General features: G+C 53.5%; 1 protein-coding gene across 1 annotated transcript; it reads left to right on the plus strand.

The window, feature by feature from the left end:
• Positions 1-574: 574 nt before the first annotated feature.
• PCSK7 (proprotein convertase subtilisin/kexin type 7) lies at positions 575-21,222 on the plus strand. The gene is made up of 15 exons (XM_079708728.1): positions 575-1,057; positions 1,785-1,919; positions 2,712-2,877; positions 4,065-4,155; positions 5,054-5,108; positions 5,554-5,692; positions 6,492-6,592; positions 9,277-9,444; positions 9,897-10,004; positions 10,647-10,749; positions 18,385-18,541; positions 19,243-19,337; positions 20,148-20,241; positions 20,457-20,574; positions 20,845-21,222. The coding sequence occupies exons 1-15, from the start codon at positions 587-589 to the stop codon at positions 21,205-21,207; spliced, it is 2,364 nt and encodes a 787-aa protein (XP_079564854.1). The 5' UTR covers positions 575-586; the 3' UTR covers positions 21,208-21,222.
• Positions 21,223-22,213: the final 991 nt, after the last annotated feature.

Below are 22,213 nucleotides of genomic sequence, written 5' to 3' on the forward strand. Positions count from 1 at the left end.
TTGGGGCCTACAGGTCTGCAGTCTGTGCCTGGAGTCACCACTGCTCACAGCGAATGGGATGCCTTTTCTCCGTTTGCACAAAATGAGCGCGAGGTGGTTAGCCAGACCAGGAGCTCAGCCTCACTCAGGGTCCAGGTGGGAACGGGGCCCCACTGCGGGGAGTTAGCCCTCAGGACAACGGGACCAAGAAGTCAGCTGGGGAAAGACTTCTGTCCCCTCTAAAGAAGGGAGGAGGGTCTCTTCTAAAGAACGGTCATGACTCTGCCAGGAATTTGCAGGAGTCCTATGACTTTTGAACCCTTTTCATGGCAACAGTGGGAAAGAGCAGCACGGTGCCTGTTAGCAACTTAGACATCCTGCTTTATTATCTAGTGATAATCATGCCACTGAGGGACCCACCGGGGTTCGTGCTGGCCCACACTGCCCCTGGGGGCTTATCCCTGTTGGTCAGAGATAACTGTGAATAACAGGAGAGGATCACCTGTTTAATGATTTAAAAGGCACGGCTTGGGGATTTCCAGGTGTGCCATGTTATCGCGCTCTTACCTCTGATGTCCTTTCTCTTTGTCTGCAGCCTACTGCTCTGATGCCCAAGGGGAGGCAGAAAGTGCCACACTCAGATGCCCCCCTGGGCCCCAGGCCCACTTGCCTCTGCCTGGAGCTAGCCGGGCTCTTTCTACTGCTTCCCTGGGTGATGGGCCTGGTGGGGGCAGGTGGGCCTGGGGCCCAGGGTCCGGAGGGGCTGAGCTGGGCGGTGCGTGTGGACAGCCCAGAAGGCGAAAGGGAAGAACAGTCGCTGGAGCAGCGGGCAGATGCCCTGGCCCAGGCGGCAGGGCTGGTGAATGCAGGACGCATCGGGGAGCTCCAGGGGCACTACCTCTTGGTCCAGCCGGCAGGGCACCAGCAGGCCCCGCAGGTGGAGGCCGTCCGGCAGCAGGTGGAGGCCGTGTTGGCCAGGCACGAAGCTGTGCGCTGGCACTCAGAGCAGAGGCTGCTCAAGCGGACCAAGCGCAGCGTCCACTTCAATGACCCCAAGTACCCGCAGCAGTGGCACCTGGTGAGTCCAGCCCTGCAGCTTCTGGCTTCAGATGGCTAGGCGGGGGGTACCCGGTGCTTTAGTGGGCTCTTGTCTGTGTTACTCTTCAGTGGCCCCCATCCTTTGCCTGAGGAGACATTTCTATGGGCTTCCACAGTGGGCTTCGTCCTCGGGCTCCACCTTCCCTGTACTCACATCCAGAGAGCCGGCAGACTGCAATGGCAGGGCATGGGTCCTGGGACCAGGCTGCCTGGGCCGCCTGCCACTGACTAGCGTGTACCTTTGGGCGCACTGTTTAACCTCTCCGTGCCTCAGTTTCCCTTTCTGTCAAATGAAGATTGTAATGGTTATGGTTATGGTTAAGTGAACTAATGTACTTGTGCCCACATGGGAAACACTTTACAAGAGCTAACTAGTAACATTATGTTATACGGTGTTAATATAATGTATATCATATGGCCTGCGAATTATATTATCCAACCCTTGACCCTAGCCACCATCTCACCCTTACTGCCCGTGAGTGATGCCAGGCTTTCCTGGAGACCTAGGCTGTGGCAAAGCTCTCACGTGTCCCTCCTTAGCTCTGTCCCCACCTACCCTTATTGGTCTACAACCTCTCTCTGGCTCCTTGACGGTGGCCAGGAGTGCACAGGGGTGCTCGCTGCAACTTGTCTCTCTATGGGCTACGCTGCGTGACACTGGATTCCCAGGGCTCAGAGAATAGTTCCTGACCCTGTCCCTCCTGCAGAATAACCGGCGGAGCCCCGGCAGGGACATCAACGTGACGGGTGTATGGGAGCGCAATGTAACCGGGCAAGGGGTGACCGTGGTGGTCGTGGACGATGGTGTGGAGCACACCATCCGGGACATCGCACCCAACTATGTGAGTGGCACTGGAACGACCCGTCCCCCCGCCGGGCCTTAACCTGATTCTTTTTTTTTTTTTTTTTTTGCGGTACGCGGGCTCTCCCGTTGCGGAGCGCAGGCCCAGCGGCCATGGCTCACGGGCCCAGCCGCTCCGCGGCATGTGGGATCCTCCCGGACCGGGGCACGAACCCGCATCCCCTGCATCGGCAGGTGGACTCTCAACCACTGCGCCACCAGGGAAGCCCTTACCTGATTCTTGATGTTCCCTCAGGCCTGTCCCCTTTCTTAGAGGTCATTGGGCCAAACAAAAGGGCCTGGAAGGTGGGATGGTGTTCTTTATCTACTCCTCTTCCGCAGCCAGCCTTCCAGCCTGGTAGCTAAGACACAGGACGTGGCTCCATATCAGCAAGGGAGACACTTCCTGGTTCCTGCTGCCGTTCCCTGCCCTGGGGAGTAAGGAGTGGCCTCTGCGGGCAGCTTCCCTCTCTGCACAAGTTCCTTAAAGCCTGACTTTTAGGTAGCCCCAAACCTCTTTTATCCCAGGCTTCCCACACCATGGAAGCGGCTCCTAGGCACATTTCTATAATGGCCAAGAGAGAAATTTTCCAAGAGCTGCAGCACTTCTCAGTTTTGCCTCAAGGTGTCCTGTCCTCATATCTCACAGCCCATGTGGTTGGCAGAGATGGGCGCACAGTGCTGGCTTAGAGCCCCCAAATCCCAGTTCCCCTCTCTCCCTGAGCTCCAAGACCTGACCCCTTGTAACCAGCGAGTGACCACATGCCCCGCCTGTCCCCCCGCCTTGTTTCAGAGCCCCGAGGGCAGCTATGACCTCAACTCTAACGACCCTGACCCCATGCCCCACCCGGATGTGGAGAATGGCAACCACCATGGTACAAGATGTGCAGGAGAGATCGCTGCCGTGCCCAACAACAGCTTCTGTGCCGTGGGAGTGGCGTATGGGAGCCGCATAGCAGGTACCTCCAGTCCAGCCTCGGTACATTCCTCCTGTGACAGCTGTCCATCCTCTGTCCCTCCCCCATGAATTCCAACCCGACTTTATTTCACTCTCAACACACAGCAGAAAGCAAAGGTTAAGCTTATAAATAGGTGTCTGCAGGACATATCGGTTCATTGCTTTTTTTTCAATGCACTGTGTTTCCAACATGTTTTTAGCAGTGAACCCCACTGTGTAAAAGAGCTGAAAGTATGAAATGCTCTGGATGGGAGGTGGAGGCCCAAGCCCCACCTACTCAGACGACTCTTCCCTTTTTCTGATCACGGTTATGCCCTGTCAATGCTCAGCTCGCTGTGATGATAACTCCTTGTACTCATCCATGCTGTGTTTGTATTTTCACGGTTTACCAAGTGCCTCCTGCTCTGCCCTTCCTCCTTGGCCGCCGTGTGTCTGTGGAGGCCCCTCTCCCTTCTCCCAGCTCTCCAGTTCCCAGCCCTTCTGATGGTCACCGGCTGCTCTCCATCCTTTCAGGAGAGCGGAGCAGCCCTGGCCCCCGCTGGGGTGGTACTACGGCTCCTCTGCCTTTCGGTCTTTGTCCATCGAGGCAGAAGGTGAAGGGGATGAATGGGGACACGCTGTCCGCGTGATTCCTCATAAACGCTTGGGACCTGCATTTCCGAGGTTGGAATAGATTGGCTGTACTCCTCTTACACTCCAGCAGAGGTCAGCAGCCCTCTCTGTGAATGGGGCTACAGAGGGAGCCAGAAACTTTCAGGGCCCAAGTCCCTTCTGAAAGCTCCATTCCGCTCTATGTGGTCACCAGGACGTGACCCACCCCATTTTATTGGGTGAGATCAGGCATCCACGAGAGGAGTAATGCTGATGAGTACCATCTATTGAATGCCCTGTGTGTGTCAGGCACCGCTGCAGTGTTTTACATGGTGAAGGATGCACATCAGAAGGGGACCCTGGATTCCCCACGTTCTAGGCTCCGCATCTTCCCACCAGACCCCAGGACCCTTAAAGTCTAAGGTTTAGCATTATGTTAAAAAATATTTCTGGACAGGTACATGCACATGGTATAAAAATTCAAAAGATCCAGGAGCACTTAGACGGAAAAGTAAGTCTCCGCCGGGGGGCCCCCAGCACCCAGCTCCCCGTCTAGGGGACCAGCATTATTGAGCCGGTATGGCCTTCACCGCCTAGGTATCCGGGTACTGGATGGACCCCTGACAGACAGCATGGAGGCCGTGGCGTTCAACAAGCACTATCAGATCAATGACATCTACAGTTGCAGGTAAGGCAGAGCCAGGAACAAGGTGAGGGCGCCGGAGGCTCGGGCCCGGGGCGAACCCTCCAACCAAAGAACAGCAGGATGGGCTGACTCGGGCAGGTCCCAGCGGGGCTCTCCCCACTGGGTTCAGTCTGTAAGTCTACTGCCCTCATTTCTCCAGACCCCCAGCATCTGGGTTCTCAGTCTTAAGCCCCACAGTCACCCCAGTACAGGTTGCCCAATGAGGAGTGCTCCATCCTGCCTCGTGTTTATCTGTTTATCAAACTCAGAAGGCTCTGGAAGAAATTGGACATTCCTTTCCAACCACAGCGGAGCTGGACACCCAGCATCAGGCCCCCTCACACCACCCCCCAGAAACACACCTGCAGCTCCGGGTTACGGTTATGGCGGGGAGGGGGTGTTTGATAAGGAGGGGCTGAGGCTGGGCTGCCCCCCAGCACTGAAGGCACCTGCTCTTCCCCAAGCAGTGTCTCCTGTAAATGCACGGCATTATCCACATGGACATTTCCTTTCAGAGAAAGAATGGAGAAGTCCTCAGACCCGAGAGCTTTCACAGATACTTCCTTCCCTGTGCTCTGCCATCAAGCCTAGCGTTAGATCCCTAGGTCCCACCCATCTGTACCACTCTGTACTCCCCGGGGACCTGAGAAAGGGTTTTTAGGGTCAGGTTAAAGTAGTCGTAAACTGGGAAAGTTTCCAAGGACAAGAAGAACTTTAGCACGTACTTCTGTTTTCCACTTTGGAGTGAGGGCTGGACCTTTGACCCCTATGTCCTTTCATCGTGGGAGCCCTTGGGAGGAGAGGAAGGGCCCAGGCGGAGGGATGGCCAGCTGAGGCTGGGGGGCCTGGGTGGGCAGCCACAGCCTGGCTCTGGCTCTTCCCACTGGGTATCTCTCAACAGCTGGGGACCAGATGATGATGGAAAGACAGTGGACGGTCCCCATCAGCTTGGGAAGGTAACTGGGGACCGCGTGGAAACTTTGGAGACCTAGGGCCCCCTCTTCATTCCGTTCCTGGAACCCCACCCCCATTTGCAGGGCCACACCTACCATGTAGCCCAGGCACCTCCTCTGGGGAGAGCGCTCCTGACCTGGGGTTGGGGGAGTGTGGAGGACGTTCTCAGAGAGAACTGGAGCAGTGCTCTGAGGTTGTTTCGCTCTGGTTGTGTGCTTGGCTCCCCATTTCTGGCCCTACCCTCTCTGATAAGCAGAGCCTGTCCACCATACAGCTGTTCCGCTAACAGCCTCTTCCCCTTGAGTCCATCTTTAAATCTCTTTCTCCCGTGTCCAGTGCCCTTGGCTTTTTTTCTTTTCCTTCTAAAAGGGGAGGAAAGAATGAGCGGCATGGAGGTTGGGGTCTTCCTATGAACTCCTCAACTGACCTGGACGTTTTGCCCTTCAGGCTGCCTTGCAACACGGGGTGATCGCTGGCCGCCAGGGCTTCGGGAGCATCTTCGTGGTAGCCAGTGGCAATGGGGGCCAGCACAACGACAACTGCAACTACGATGGCTACGCCAACTCCATCTATACAGTCACCATAGGTAGTGGCCTGACGGCCTCGAGTGTGCATGTGTGCTCACGCCTGTGTGTGTGAGAGAGAGAGACACTCAGTGGTGACGGGACCGTGTATGTGGGTGTGCCCCCAGCTTCCATGTGTCTGTCTAAAACTGTACGCATGATCTTCTCTTCAGGCTCTGATAGTTAGGAGGGACTAGCCCTGCTCTCAGAGGATGTCAGGACTTCCTTAGAAGTCATACCCCGGAGCACTTTCCACCCATCATCTGGGATACCCAGCCCAACCCCCCGCCTCCACTCCCCACAGCTGCTTAGGCCTCTGCTTTGGCCTCTCTTCCATGGGTCCCTTCCCTCCTGCTTGAAGCCTTCCCTGACCCCCAAATGCCCTTTGCCTGTGCTCCCTCCCATAGCATTTACCATCCCGGTTGTTTTCATTTACTTACCCGACCTCCTCCCTGACTATGGGCTCCTTGAGATCAGGCCTGTGCCCTTCTCCCATGGCCCCCATGCCTCACACAGTGCGTGACTCAGGGTAGGTAATTGGTAAATGTTGAGGAAAATGCATGTGCGAATGGATAAGTAGGTATTGAGGTGGAACGCCCCCCAGGTTCACCCTGGAGCCTGTTGAAAGAATGGTCTTAGGGTGCAGAATACCCTCTGCCTTTTGAGGCTGCCTGTCCTGGTGAGGAGTGTGGGTACCTGAAGGACTTGGACCAGTGAGATCATTTTTTAAACTCAGGACAACCCCCTGGGTGATAACTCAGAGATGACTCTAATGTTGTCAGGCCCTTATCTCTGCTCCCATTTCCCCTACTCTGTCCCCAGGTGCTGTGGACGAGGAGGGACGGATGCCTTTCTATGCAGAGGAGTGTGCCTCCATGCTGGCGGTCACCTTCAGCGGTGGGGACAAGATGCTCCGGAGCATCGTAAGTGCCCCCGCCGGGCCCTCGGGTTCCTCTTCCCTAGCAGATCTGTGTCCCTAAGGGTCTGCCCCTGTTGGAAGAATGGAGCTGAGGACTCTAAATATATCTGTGTAAAGGGGTTTTATCTTTAAAAATTTAACTTACAAATATGCATGTTATCATAGGAATCACTCTATCACATTGATTAAGTATCACATTGAGGGCTTCCCTGGTGGCGCAGTGGTTGAGAGTCCACCTGCCGATGCAGGGGACACGTGTTCATGCCCCAGTCCGGGAGGATCCCACATGCCGCAGAGCGGCTGGGCCCGTGAGCCATGGCCACTGAGCCTGCGCGTCCGGAGCCTGTGCTCCGCAACGGGAGAGACCACAACAGTGAGAGGCCCGTGTACCACAAAAAAAAAAAAAAAAAAAAAAAAAGTATCACATTGATTGAAATGTCTTCCTTTGGTAGAATATGGTCTTTGGCTAAATTTCTGTGACCTTTGTAAAAAAAGGATCATCATTCCACTGCTATGCAGCCCTTATGTCAATACCGTGAGCTCTGTTCCTGTTCCTCCTTGGGACTAAAGCTAGAGGTTGTCGGCCCTGAATGGGCAGGAAAAGGAGTCAGGAATGTCTCAGTCAGCCCGAGAGACAGCTCTTTCCTTGGAGCTGGAACTGGAGCCACAGCAAACAAGAGGTCGGAGCAAGGGAGTGGCATTTCTCAAGCTGTGGGAACCTGTGAAAGAATTCAGGGTCCAGTGCCTACACCCAGCTGGCTGAGCTCCATCCCGTCATCCTAGAGCTCCCTGCCTGTCCCCAGTTCCCCTAACAGAGTGATCCGGGGACAAGGGGCTCTGGGGCAGAGCTGGGCTGCAGCCAGGTGGTGTCACGTTTCTCCAGTGGCTCTGGGTTGGGAGCGCTCTCCGGGGCCATTGGGAATTCGGCTGCTTCCTCTGGCTCAGATTCACTTTCCCAGACTGAAATTCTGTTTTGCCACTAAATGACTTCTGGTCAGCACAGTGTTTTAAGGCTCAGGGCCGGGTGGCCCCAGCCCCTTTCCCCACCCCGTGGGCAGGAGGCTTCACTCAGCAGGTGGGGGTCTGGGTGCAGAGGGCACCGCCCACGCCCACCCCAGGCCAGGCTGGGTTGGGAGGAAGAGCAGGAACATCCTGGCAGAACTCTCTGGAACCCGCTCGACCCGGCCCCAGCGAGGGACCATGAAAGCTGGCGAGCATAATGGTTCCTCTCACTGTGCGCTGCCTGCCTTTCTCCTCCTGACGCAGCTCCGCATCTCACCCCCACCCCTACCACGTTCCATCTGAGCTATAATTTGTCCGGAAATGAAAAGAGAGTTTGTTTAGCCAGGCTCCCATCTTTGGGACGCTCTTGCCTTGGAAACCAGTTGCCAGTTTCTGTTCAATGATCAGCTCGGTGGGGCTGCCTTCCTGAGGGCGGGCACGGAGGTACAGGCTGCCCACCGTCTGCTGCCCGGAGCCCTTCCCGGCCCTTTCCAGTGGCTGCCCAGGGCTCCTGCCGCCACAGGCAAGTTCACGGGCCTCACAGCTACACACTAGACTGTCAGTGTGAGGCTGTTTCCATAACAGGAAAAAATCAACCTGCTCCCTGGCACAGACCAGGCTTTCCACCCTCACTGAGACCTCCACTTGGAGAGTTTTTGCCTCCTCTTCCGTGCGCACGATGTCTGAGTGAAAATGACATCTCTTGGCAGCTGCTGTAACAGCTGGAAGGCGAGCAGTGAGTACAGTGGAGAAAGGGCAGCTCTTGGGAGAAGTTAGCACCTTGGTATCTGACCCAGGAGAGAAGCTTGGAAGAAGATTTTCTGGTCTTAGCATGGGCACCGAGTGGCAGATCCGGAGGCCCACGGCCTGGAGCAGATTTAGGCAGGGCTCCCCTCGGGTAAACCCTCTGTGGCTCCAGGGTGGATTAGAGCGTGAAAAGAACTGGATGCCAGACAGATGCCGTGTCTCCCTGACCCCCGCTCTCACCTCCCACATCAGGACCACAGGTGGAGAAGGGGGGACTCATGGAAACCACCCGAGGCACCAGGCCCAGAGCAGGGAGGCAGCTCAGCCTGTGGATCGCCCCGGGCCAGGGTGGGCAAGGGGTGTAGATGCTACACCCATGCTGAGCCCACGGGTGGGCCAGGGGACAGCTTCCTCTCCCTGGAAACACACTCGCTTTGTTCGCACGGATGTCACTCCAGGCCCTGTCGCTGAGCTGCCAAGTTGGATTTCCTCAACTGGTGCCGTCACTGTTGTCCCCGCTCCAGCTGGGGCCCGGGAGCTCCCGGCCACTTCCTCTGTCTCCAAGGGCCGCGGGGGCTGGAGGGGCGGGGCTGGGGGGTGGGTGGAGGATTTGGGAAGGGGTCACCAGAGGAGCCGGAATCAGTAAACCATCCTCTGCGCATGAGGCCTCTCCCTTCTCTCTAGCTCCTTTCCGCCCCCTCCCCCGCCGTAACCAGACCCGCAGAGTAACTTTTAATTCTTCTCAACTCTCCAGAGATTCTCTTGTCAGGCGAAGAAGAAGGAAGACTCTCCTTCGACCCGACCTGCTAGACCTTCAGCTCTCGCAACGGAAGGGCCCCCGGAGGCTCGCGCTGAGGCCCAGCCCCGCACCCCTCCCTCCACAGCACCTGGGAACTCAGTCCCTAACCCAGTCCCCGTCCTCTCCATTCCGCTTCCCAGGTGACCACAGACTGGGACCTTCAGAAGGGCACAGGCTGCACCGAGGGCCACACGGGGACCTCAGCCGCGGCCCCTCTGGCAGCCGGCATGATAGCCCTGATGCTGCAGGTGCGGCCCTGTCTCACGTGGCGTGACGTCCAGCACATCATCGTCTTCACAGCCACCCAGGTGAGATCCTCGCAGGTGGACAAATGGCCTGGCCCAGCCCACGTCAGACTTTCGGTCCCAAGGACTCGGAGGTTTCAGGAGGCTTCAGATTCTAGGTGTCCCAGACGTTAGGTGCCAAATCCCATCCAGAGTTGCATGTGCACGGAACAAGTGTGGGGACCCCATCAAGACCACAGACCTAAATTCACTTGCACCTGTTCTGCTGCTGCCCTTTTACCTGCAAAGGAGAGCTCTGGCTGGGCTCCTGACTCTGGAGCCTGGGGCTCCTGGCTCCCTCTCTAGAAACAGGCCATTGGGCTGGTGACATCACAGGCCTTTGCCCTTTTGTCCCAGCTTTTCTTGGGGAATCCATTGCTAGCAGCCTTGGTGGGAGAGTCTGGACTGGATCAGCTAGCAGGGCTAGCAGGGAAACTTAAAATCCGAGACACTAACTGGGACCCCTGTCCTCTCAGTATGAGGATCGCCGTGCGGACTGGATCACCAACGAGGCCGGCTTTAGCCACAGCCACCAGCACGGATTCGGCCTGCTCAACGCTTGGAGACTTGTGAACGCAGCCAAGGTGAATAGGTGTCCTGCGTGGAATGACGAAGGAGGTGGGGAGAATGCCTAAGACACTGCCTGGCACGTCGTAGGTGTTTAATAAATGCTCGTTCATCTGAGACCCATTTTACAAATGAAGAAGCAGGCTCAACACTATAATTAAAGTTTCTAGGGCCTCCCTGGTGGCGCAGTGGTTGAGAGTCCGCCTGCCGATGCAGGGGATACGGGTTCGTGCCCCGGTCTGGGAGGATCCCATATGCCGCGGAGCGGCTGGGCCCGTGAGCCATGGCTGCTGAGCCTGCGCATCCGGAGCCTGTGCTCCGCAACGGGAGAGGCCACAACAGTGAGAGGCCCGCATACCACAAAAAAAAAAAAAAAAAAAAAAAAAAGTTTCTAAACTATCGGTGGAGAGTAAATGGGACCTGAGGATCGTTTGGAACCCTCAGGGTGCTTTGACCCTCATCTGCCGTCCTGGACACGGCATTTCCTTGCTTTGGTGCCATAGGGAGCAGTCCAGGTGGTCCGCAGGAGCCTCAGGAGCAAAAGGAGGTGGTGAGGAGGGAGAAATAAAAAGAGCAGCGCCCTAGGGGCCAAGTAGATGAGAGTGGGTGTGTGGGGTCCGTCTTGTTTGTTCATTCGCCGTCCGCCCTTCCTTTCATAGATCTGGACGTCTGTCCCTTACTTAGCTTCCTACGTCAGCCCCGTGTTGAAAGAGAACAAGGCTATCCCGCTGTCCACCCGCCCCCTGGAGGTCCTGTGGAATGGTAAGCAGTCAGCAGAAAGGGGGTTAATCGTGGGCCTGAGGTTTGGGGCGGGGTGATGGAGAAGCTAAACTCATCCTCCCTGCCGGATCCTACCCCCTTCCTTTATGAGCTGAGCTCCAGCCAAACCTGTGGAGTTTTCTTTGACCATTTTAGGACATGTTGCTGCTTCTGAGTTGGCTGGCCCCCTGGCTGCTTAAATGAGACCTTTCTCCTGAGTTACTGGTGGTGGGAAGGAGCTGCCGAGCAAGCGATTAGGAAGGCTGGTGGGAGGGCTGGGACTGGGACCTGGGAGACAAGGCACAAGCTGAAAGACTTTCCTTTGACTTCCATGCTAGGAACTTGCCAGACAATTCTCTGCAACCTGGTGGCCTTTGGATGGAATGAGGGAGTTGAGGATGTCTTCCTTTGATTCTCAGGCTTGTCTAATACAGAGAGAGTTAGCTGGGGCCTGTAGGGGGAGGACAGAGGAGTCCCCAGAGGGCTCCCTAGACTGTGGTGGTCCTCCCTCTGCCCACGTGTCCATCACACCTGGGGCCACTAGGACTATCCGAAGGGGTGAGGGCCGTGTGTTGTCAGTCAGAGATGTCATCTTACGTTCAGCACAAAGGTTGAACCCCTTCCCAGAGAAGAGGGCTGCTGGATTGGGATACTTGAGCAAGAGGATCTTCTGTCTGCAGATTTCCCGGACTTCCCACTGGGGAGTTTTCCCTACCTCCAGTTCCTTGGGGATTTTTTTCCTCAAGGATTTTTGACAGGCAGAGTTATTCACTAATTTTTGTGAAGATTGGAGCATGTCATGCTTTGTACCTAAATGGAACTGTTTTCGCATTTCCCATCCTCCTAGGAAGTGTTCAAACCAGAACAATGGCAAAAGGAGGAATGGCCAAAGATGGGAGCATGGAGGAGAGGGTGGAGGCGGCATCCCTGGGGTGGAGGTTTCACTGGGAATAGTCCCGTTGTCTCTCTCCCTAACCATGTCCAGCACTTGCCCAGTTTCCCCTCTACGTGGAAGGAAATCCATGGGCCCAGTTCATTGCATTTTCCGTAAAAGGAATGCTATCTTGGAAAGGGCATAAAGCATCAGCCAAGGCAGAGAAGTGCAGGAACATTCCCAGGAATGCAGTTCAGTAGGAACCTCGGGGCTGTGCACTTGCATGTCTTGGGGACAGTATGTCTTTTAACTTTTACCTCCCATCCAGGGCTGCTAGCCCGCAATCGCATCCATCAAATGAGCGGGTCGACTTAGGGTCCTTCCCAGCTTCATCATCTTCTGCTTCCCACTAACCAGGGATGTTCCCCGGCATGTCTAACAAACTTCCCTTGGTATAGAGGCATCTGGCAGCTGCTTGTTTGTCACTAGGAAGCAAGAGAAAGAAGGACAGGTTGTCCTGGGCAGAGGAGAGTGGGAGGTGGGATATTGGGGAGAGAAGGATGGAGAGAAGGGAGGTGAAGACTCAGCGAGTTTTGCTAATGGAGCCCTTCGTTGGTTTGGAGGGCAGTAAGCGGACTGCCGATCTTCAAGGTCAGCAAAGGTGTCTTCCCCTCTGTTGTGACTCCATCCACCCCTGAGCAGACAGAACTGAAGGTCCACGCTTGTGGGCGTGCTTGGAGGCTGCAGAAAGTTCACATAGAGCTGAGCAACTTAGTCCCGGACAGTTAGTAAACCTCTTTCCCTATAGCCAAGCAACAGTCTTTCCCACCAAGACCCGGGCGAGTCAGTGTCCAAGGGCTGGAAGGTGAATTTTTTTTGTAAGGTAGAAGAAACTGAGCATCCCTGAGATGGAAAAGGGGTGCAGTACCACTAAGACTCTGGAGCAGTGGTGTCCAAGAGAACTTTCTACAATGATGAAAATGTTCTGTATCTGTGCTGTGCAATTCATGTGGGGCTATTGAAGATTTTAAATGTGGCTCGTGTGGCTGAGGAACTAAATTTGTGTGTTATTGTAATTGAATTTAAATAGCCACATGTGGCTGGTGGCCACCTTCTTGGGCAGGGCAGCTCCAGAGCAAGACAGGAGGAGGATGTAGGGGGAAGGGGATTGGAGCCCCTGGTTCCTTTAGCTCTGACTCTGGGTCTGAAATCTCTACCAGAGGGTGGGAGGAAGGGCGGGGTTTGGGAGGAGTATCCAAAACACAAGGGAGCCTGTGTGTATTTACAGAAGATTCCTGAACACCACTTGCAATTACCCTTTTATCCTTGTTTGCAGCCCGAGTGCTGGCTCCCCCTCTGGCCATGCTTGAGTGCTGTTCCTTCCTGGCTCTAAATCTTCCTCTTCTCCAGTCTTTCTCTCCCCACTGATTCCTCCTCCTTCAAACACCCTCCGAGCGTCTGTTAGGAAACACCTTTAAGTCCCTGCCCCCCTCCAACCAGTAACCTTTTCAAATGAATTAACCAAAGCAGTTGCTCGCCTTTTTCACACCCTCTCCACTGCTGAAGACTTAACTCCATCACTCACAGCGCCCCTCTCCTGCTCAGACCCAGGGGCCAGCTCACAGCCCATCCTTCTCAGCCCTCTTGTTCTCTGACCGGACTAAGGAGACCTGTGTGGCAGCCTCCCTCCTCCTGCGGCTGCAGTGACCTCCTTTGCTCCGTGGCCCTCTTCTGGCTTCTCTGCACAAGGAACTTGGTTTTTCTGTTCGCTCTCCTCACTACTCCCAAACCATGAGTGCCTTCTACGACTCATTCCATGGTCTTGACCCTTCCTCTACAGTTTTCTCCCTCGACTGCACAGCTGTGTTTATGGCTTCAGCTGCCACCTCTCCACAAATGATTCCTAGATCAACTTCTCTTATTCTGATCCCTAACCAGTGAGAGAGGTAGGGATTTTTCTAGCTTCCACAAGATTATGGGCAAATAAATCCCTGGGATCTTCGGGGCGGGGTGGGGCAGGGAGAGGGCGGTTGAAAAAGACCCCAGCTTGCCAAAGGCAAAATAATATGATGATCATCATCAGCTAAGATTTGAGTGCTTTTTTAGGTGCCAAGCACTGGCTTAAGGATTAACTCATTTAATTCTAATAAAATAATTCTCGTGTTGCCACATGGCTGTCCACCCAAGTCCCTGTACACCCCAGTAAGGAAATACATGTAACGTGCCACAACGTACGCATGCTAACACAGACAAGCACTCGCGGGGCTCCTTTTGGATTCCATTCTGTTCTGTCGTGCTCTATAACGTGTCATTTACTCTCTGTTAGGCCCTTATCTTCCATGTTAACACTCTCCTTCAACTATGCCAGGAATATTTTCCTCCATCTTTCTATTCCTAAATCGCTGTGAGCTGTTGGATATCCCATCAATACATTACGTTTAAAATGTACAGCATCTTAGATTTCATTATCGCCTATCGAAAGCCAGCTTGCTTTCCAAGTTTCTCTCATTTCCGTCTGTGCCATCACCATTCCCTAGGCTCCCAAACTTGAAACTCGGGAGTTTTCAATCCCACTGTGTCCCTGGCCTCTCCCCAGGTCTTCCTCTAGCCCTCACAATTTTGTCTTTCATTTATTTCTCTGAAATGTCTCTTGATTGACTGACTCATTCATTCTACAAGTATGTGAGACCTACCTCATCCCAGGCACTGTACTAAGTTCTAGGGATTCAGAGATAAGACACGATTCCTGCCCTCAGAGAGCTGCTCCCAGTCTGGTAGGGAAGACAGTCCCTCCTGCAGGTAGAGCGCAGTGTTACAAGCACTGCCGTGGAGATGGCGCAGGTGCCTCTTGCCACCCGGGAAGACACAGGAGGGTTCTCAAAGCAACTGAGATTGACCCGAGTCCCACCAGGTAAGCTAGCCGGGGGCAGAGGCGAGGAAAGGGACATCCAGGCAGCAGGGGCAACACGTGCAGAGTCGACGGTATCTTCAGGGAGCACAAGTCATGTGGTGTGGCTGGAGCTTGGCTCCTGACTGGCAGAGGAAGACTGGAAACTCAGGTGGTAGGGCCACATGGAACTATGTCTGCCATGGTAAGGAGTTTGGCCTTTATCTTGAAGTTTGTGGGGAGCCTTCGAGGTCAATTATCACCAATTGATGTTAGCAGTAAGGGAGAAGGAGAGCGGTCAGAGATTCCCGAGGCTTTACCTTTTAGAGATACATGGGAAATCTTCACCAATGAAAGGATGTGATGCCTGGCGATTCTGTCAAAAGAATCTGGGGGAGGGGCTTCCCTAGTGGCGCAGTGGTTGAGAGTCCGCCTGCCGATGCAGGGGACACGGGTTCGTGCCCTGGTCCGGGAAGATCCCACATGCCGCGGATCGGCTGGGCCCGTGAGCCATGGCCGCTGAGCCTGCGCGTCCGGAGCCTGTGCTCCGCAACGGAAGAGGCCACAGCAGTGAGAGGCCCGCGTACTGCAAAGAAAAGAAAAAAAGAATCTGGGGAGGGGAAGAAGTGGGGATCATCGATGAAACGAGATTGGCCATATATTGGTAGTTATTGAAGTGAGGTATTGAGAACATCTGTTCTCTCCATTTATATAGGTCTGAAACTTTCTATAGTAAAAATTTCTATATAAAGGTGTACGTATATAGATGTACGTCTATATACATACACCTATATATATAAAGATTTCTAAATTTTTAGCTGGAGTCCTTGATTAGATGGTGGTGCCATCACATGAGATTAAGAACCCAGGAGGAAGAAGAGGTTTGGGCAAGGACTATGGAGTGTGAAGAACTGAGGAAGAGAATTTGGGCTCTGCTGCGTTTGAGGCTTCTATGCAACATCTAAAGGTTGTATTCAGAAAGCAGTTGAATAAATAAGTTTGAAGGTCTAGACTGGAGGTAATGGTTTGGGAGTCACCCGCATAAAAATGGAAGAGAAAGGTCTGGGAAAGAAGGAGATCACTAGGGTTGGGGGTAGACAAGGATAAAAGAGGACCTAGGACACAGGCTGACATTAAAGGATTGGACAGAGGAAAGGGGCCTCAGAAGGAAACTGAGAAGAGATGCCTGAGGTTGGAAAGAACGCAGGAGGATGGTGTCACTGGAATCTAGGGTAGTTCTGATGGGAGCAGGCAAGTGGGCAAGGACTGAGGGCGTCCCTGGTTTATCAAGGAGGCCGTTGGTGACCTTAAGAAGAATACTTTGGGACTTCCCTGGTGGTCCAGTGGTTAGGACTCGGTGCTTCCACTGCCAAGAGTGCTTTGTTTCAGTCTGTTCCTGGGGACAAAAGCTAGACTGCGGTGGGTTGAACAATTCGTGGGGACAGAAGAAGATTCCTGGTTAAAGATGGTGAATTGAACACGTGCTTTTATCTCTGCTTACTCCCAAGACCTCACCAAAGTGAGAATAAAGGAATAAAAGTGGTATAAGCACAAGGACAAAGAGAATGAGAGACGAGACCACAGCAAAGAAGAGATTGCAGCACGGTTTTGAAAGACGGAAAATGAGTGACATGGGCAGGGCTAAGAAAGTTGCAAACCAAACACCTGTAAGGGTGAGCCTAGGCAACAAGCTCGTTCATGCCTCAGAATCCCCAAAGGCTCAGGACTCGGAGGCCCCATGCACTACAGAAGACAGAGATGAGGTGTGAGAGTAAAATGAGAGATCAATTAAAAGGTAGACTCCCGGGCTTCCCTGGTGGCGCAGTGGTTGAGAGTCCGCCTGCTGATGCAGGGGACACGGGTTTGTGCCCCGGTCCGGGAAGATCCCACATGCCGTGGAGCGGCTGGGCCCGTGAGCCGTGGCCGCTGAGCCTACGCGTCCGGAGCCTGTGCTCCGCAACGGGAGAGACCGCAAAAGTGAGAGGCCCGCGTACCGCAAAAAAAAAAAAAAAAAAGGTAGACTCCCAGGTGCCTTCTCCCATCCTTAGCAGCCTTATCCGGGCAGGAGTTGGGAAGTTTATTTTCCAGAGCCCGGGGCCCCAGGTACAGCAGAAAATAAGAGACAGAGAGTGTACCTTACAATGATAAACCATGAACTATGACGGGGACTCGTTACAGACAAAGAAACTAATTCTCATAGCTAGTAAATGGCAGAGCTGGGATTTGAACCCAGGCTGGGTGGTTCCAGAGCCCATGCCATTAACACCAGCAGGCACAAGAGTTGAGAAAGGGTTTATTTCACCGGCAGTGAAAGCACAGAGTCCTAACCACTGAACAGCCAGGGAATTCCCCCGCTCTTTCTCCTTTGATCAGTTATCCACGCTCACATCGGCTTACCCTTAGAATCAAGCATTTTAGCTGGGCTTCCTGTCACCTGTTCCTTCTTCCTACTCTGATTCAGCCTACCCACAGCTGTTAAGAGTAACCTTCCGTTAACACTTTTTTTTTTTTTAACTCTGTCCTTGCTCGATAATCTCTAATAGCTCTCAGTTGCTTGTTTAAAATAAAAATTTTAAAGCCCTTCCCATGCTAGGTCCCCTGCCCATACTTTCATATTCTCTCTGAGCTTCTTCATCTGTGAAATGGGGGTGCTGCTCTCTGCTTTGCCTGTGGGCATGAATTAATGAAAGGAAAGTTGCTTTGGAAAGAATCATTTCTCATTGCAGCCTAATTTCTTAATATTCCCCAATTGAATCTTCTACTTCAGTAGTTTGGTGGGGTTTTTTGTTTGTTTGTTTGTTTGGGGTTTTTTTTTGACTTTTTATTTTGAAATAATTGTAGATTCACAGGAGGTTGCAAAGAAATGTTCAGGGAAGTCCTGTGCACCCTTCTCCTGATGTTAAATGTCTTAATTCTAGGACAATAGCAAAACCAAGAAAATGATATTGGTCCAATCCAGAGCACTTATTCAGACTTCACCAGTTAGACTCATATTTCTGTGTGTGTGTGTGTGTGTGTGTGTAATTTTACCACATGTATAGCCTTGTGTAATCACCACCACAGCCAATATCCAGAACCATAGCATCCCAAGACTCCTCAGTGCCACCCCTGTATGGCCACACCCGTCCCCTCTGCACCATCCCTAGCACCTGGCAACCACTAATCAGTTCTCCATCGCTACAGTTATGTTCTTCATGAATATTATGTAAATGAAATCACACACTGTGTATCCTTTTGATACTGGCTTTTTTTCATTCAGCACAATTTCCTTGAAATGTATTCACTTCAGTAGTTTTTCTTTTAATTTGTATCTCCTTCAGTATGAAACTTGTTCACGTCCACCTCTGCCTTTCTACATGCCACATCCCCTTCTAGAATACCCTCTACCAACACTCTCCACCAATCGTATTCACTTCCTCCCTCAGAGTGTGTCTCACGGCTGCGTGCCTAAACCCATCTGACGCATCTCTGTTCTAGCATCAGTTATGTAGACCGCATACCGTATCATTTTCCACTTGCACATAGAAGGCAGAGACCATGTCCAACTTTTCTTTATATTCCCAGCAGCTAGCACAGTGCCTGAAATGTAGGAGGTACTCAGTAAATTATTTTTTGGGTGAATGAATGTCGGAAATTGCTCCGTTTGGTTCTTCCGTTGTGTCTTGGGTATGTGTTGTCCTCCCAACTGGACTCTGAACTAGACTGTAAACTTGAAAGCAGCAACTGCATTCCATTTACGAGTGTACACGAGGTTCAGTCAGGGTTGCCAAAGATATTTGTATGTGTCTTCCATGAGTATGTTCCTTTGTCTCTTGGGGTGAAGTGAGGGCGTGTTTGTGGGGCTGGTTTCCCAGCTGCCCAGCCTGACTTCCCACAGTCAGCAGGATGGACCTGGAGATGTCGGGGCTGAAGACCCTGGAGCACGTGGCCGTGACAGTCTCCATCACTCATCCACGACGTGGCAGCTTGGAACTGAAGCTGTTTTGCCCCAGTGGCATGATGTCTCTTATTGGCACCCCCCGCAGCTTGGACTCGTACGTACACGTGCCCTCACCTGAGCTCTCTCTGCGACAAGGGCCTTTTCCAGGAAAAGATATGGGAGGAGTGGACACTGGCACTGTCCTAAGCTACCGTGGCACTGGTATTACCTGCTTTGTTCAAGTGCTTACAATGTGCTCAGCACTGCACTTGAAGTATAGTTTCTTTTTTTTTTTTTTTAACATCTTTATTGGAGTATAATTGCTCTACAATGGTGTGTTAGTTTCTGCTTTATAACAAAGTGAATCAGTTATACATATACATATGTTCCCATATCTCTTCCCTCTTGCGTCTCCCTCCCTCCCTCCCACCCTCCCTATCCCACCCCTCTAGGTGGTCACAAGTTTCTTTAATCCTAGTAAGGACGATGCAGGGTAGACTTTGTAACCCTTTACAAATGAGGAAACAAGTCACAGATCTAGTTAAGCGCCTGAGAGAATAACATTAAGCCTAGACCTATGGGACTCCCAAGCCCGTGTTCTCTCCACGTTTGCTTTTTCCACTACACTATGTTGACACAGGTCCCTCAGCCCCTGAGATCCCAGGGGCAAGCGCCAGCACTTGAGGGTCCTTCATGGCACCCTCCCGATGGCTGTAGCTCAGACAACAACTGCTACTACAGTAAGAAAATGCTTTTGGGCAAAGGGGTCAGTTCCCTGCTCCATGCCTTCCTCTGTCTCCTCTGTTCTTGCCCCAGGGACCCCAATGGCTTCAATGATTGGACCTTCTCCACTGTGCGGTGCTGGGGGGAAAGAGCGAAAGGGACCTACAGACTCGTCATCAGGGATGTAGGTAAGCCTGCCTGCCCCCCACCAGGGCCCTGCCTTTCGTGATTGTCATCTGGTCCCTCTGGATCTCAGAGTCCCCACAGAAATTGTCCCAGGTGGAAAACATAGGGTTGCCATCGGACCAAGAGGGTAGATGCCAAGACGTATGCCCCATCCAAAAAAACGGGCATTGATACCTAGAATTGTTCATTTGTACTACCTCTCATATTCCTTGGAGAAGTGACTGATCCATTTTTCCTCAGGATAGCAACAAAAATTCCTTGTTGAAACCACATTTCAAGTTCTTTCACATATAACCATCCTCCGGCCAGCCCTGGTAGGCAGGTAAGGGCAGGACTAATTTTCACCGTTTTTTTTTTTTTTTAAACTGAGGCCCACCCAGAGGTTTTAAGTGACTTGTGTGAGGTCACACAGTATCTCAGTGAGGACTGGAAATTGAACCCAACCCTCCCAACTTCCAGCCAAGTTAGGTGTTCATCCCCAGACTGGTGGTTTTCAAACCTTCCTTTAATTTAGCTGGACTTTTTTTTTTTTTTCCCAAGAAAAATCCCAGCTGAAACCCCAAAATATGTATGAAAGAGGCAAAACTTCTCCACTTGGGAGTGCCACCTTTCACCTCCGCCTTTCCATTCCTAAGGGCACCCCGAGAGGCACGTCTGCAGTACCCTGGGGTCAGTGGGACACAGTTAGATAACTACTGTGGCCGTTCATGTGGTCTCTGAGTCCCTCTGGGCGGCGGGGTGAGCAGGGCCTCTGCTGTCTGTGTGGCCAACAGCGGGGCGTGGCTCACGGACCGCCCTGCTTGCGGCTCTAGGAGATGAGACGTCCCAGGCCGGCATCCTCCGGCAATGGCAGCTGACCCTATATGGCTCTGTGTGGAGTCCAGTAGACATCAGGGACAGACAAAGGTAGGTGTAGACACATGTGTCAGAGGGAGGGGGACTCACGGGGGCAGGGAGAAGGCCACTTAGGGAGTGCCACCTCCCTGGGAACCCACAGCGTGGCCCTCCCCTGTTTGCTATGGGGCTTCCCTCTGTCTGGCTGTGAGGTGGGAGGATGGGTGAGGCAGGCGGTAGAGGAACCAGGCTGAGTAGGGCATCCTCGTCTCCTTTCTTCTCCACAGGTTACTAGAAAGTGCCATGAGTGGGAAATACCTGCACGATGGCTTCACACTGCCCTGCCCTCCCGGGCTGAAAATCCCAGAGGAAGATGGTTATACCATCACCCCTAACACCCTCAAGGTACGAGGGCCAAAACCCAAGCTGCAGGCAGGCAGGAATGTCCTGAGGGACGTGGTCCTTGGTGGGAGACTCAAGGTGACTTGGGGAGTGAGGGGCTGGGAAGACCTAGGTCCCCACTCTACAGGCTAACTCTCCAGGGCACTCCTTGTGTGTGGGGGGGAACAGGGGGAGTGGCTTGGGGTGGGAGGGGCAGCCCCTAGGGAGAGAGAGAGTTTCTGAGTTCATTGTTCTGGGAAACCACCCTTACATAGGTGTTTGGCTTTCCCCCAGACCCTGGTGCTGATAGGCTGTTTCGCCGTCTTCTGGACCATTTACTACATGCTGGAAGTATACTTGAGCCAGAGGAATGTGGCCTCTCACCCAGTTTGTAGGAGTGGACCCTGCCACCGGCCCCAGCGAAGCCGCACAGCCAAGGAGGAGGGGACAGAACTGGAATCAGTGCCCCTTTGCAGCAGCCAGGATCCAGGTGGCGCGGGGATGGAGAGCGAGGGCCCTCCCGCCACCGCCGGGCTCCACGCCCCAGACCTGCTGGATCAAGGGGACTGGAGCCTGTCCCAGAGCAGGAGTGCCCTGGACTGCCCTCAGCACCTGCCCCCAGACCTGCTGCAGGGGAAGGAGGTGCAGATTTGCTGACCTCGGGCCTGACAGCCAGCGTGGGAGAGGCTCTAACTTCCTAAGACTGGGGAAGCTTGGAAAGCTGCTCCGCAGTCCCGGGAGCTCTGGGGAGAAGGCAGCCCCGATGCTTCCACCTGGGACCAGAGGCCTAAAGAGCACCCTCTGGCTAAAGACCACACTCAGGGAGGGCAAGGGCCTTCAGAAGGTACAGGCGGAGCCAGATTACAGTCTCGCAACAGCCATGGAACCTTCCTCCAACCCAACGGGAGTTTTTGGTGAGAAGGTCTCGGACAAGGGATTGGGGCCCCTGCTGGGCAGGCCTCCATCCGTGTTTCTCCAGGGCAGGCCAGTGGTGTTGGTCACACGGACCCTCACCCACACATGGTCAGAAGAGCACCTCAGCAGAAACATCACTGGGGTCACTTGGGAAGAGGGCTTAGGGGTGGAGGCTGGGAAGAGCCCCGGATATGCCTGTCCTTGTAACGACCCAGGGGCCAGAAACAGCAGACTTTTCCTCTCTCCCCCTCACCTTCCAGCCTAAGCCTTGGACCTTGGCCATATGGGCATGGCAGTCAACCATCAGCTCAGCACACATGCCCTGGAAGCAGCTGCCTCCATTAGCCCTGATCAGAAGCCAACCTTGAACACACGCCTGACCCCTTCACCATCACACCCACCCTTCATCCTGAAGGATCGGTACGACGCACCTGGCAGGGCTAGGGCACATCCTGGGGGAGTCTGTGGCAGGACTGGGACAGGTGTCGGATCAGTCACTGCCCCCCCAGCCCTGCGACCACCCGTCTTCCTCTGCAAAGTGCTCAGGGAAATGGCCTTGCCTGCCGGAGGCCAGCCATCTGCCTGGCGGGCTGCGACTCTTCCTCCCATTCTTGGCCTCCTCCCCTCTTCTGAGCTAGTTGGTCGATTTGAATTTTTTTTTTTTTTTTTTAACGCTTAAGATTTGGTTTTCTCTTTTCACAGCAACATTTTGTTGAATTTCTTCTGCACAGCTTTTCCAAAATAAAAA

Source organism: Hyperoodon ampullatus (genome assembly GCF_949752795.1).
Source record: "Hyperoodon ampullatus genome assembly, chromosome: 7".
NCBI lineage: Eukaryota > Metazoa > Chordata > Mammalia > Artiodactyla > Ziphiidae > Hyperoodon > Hyperoodon ampullatus.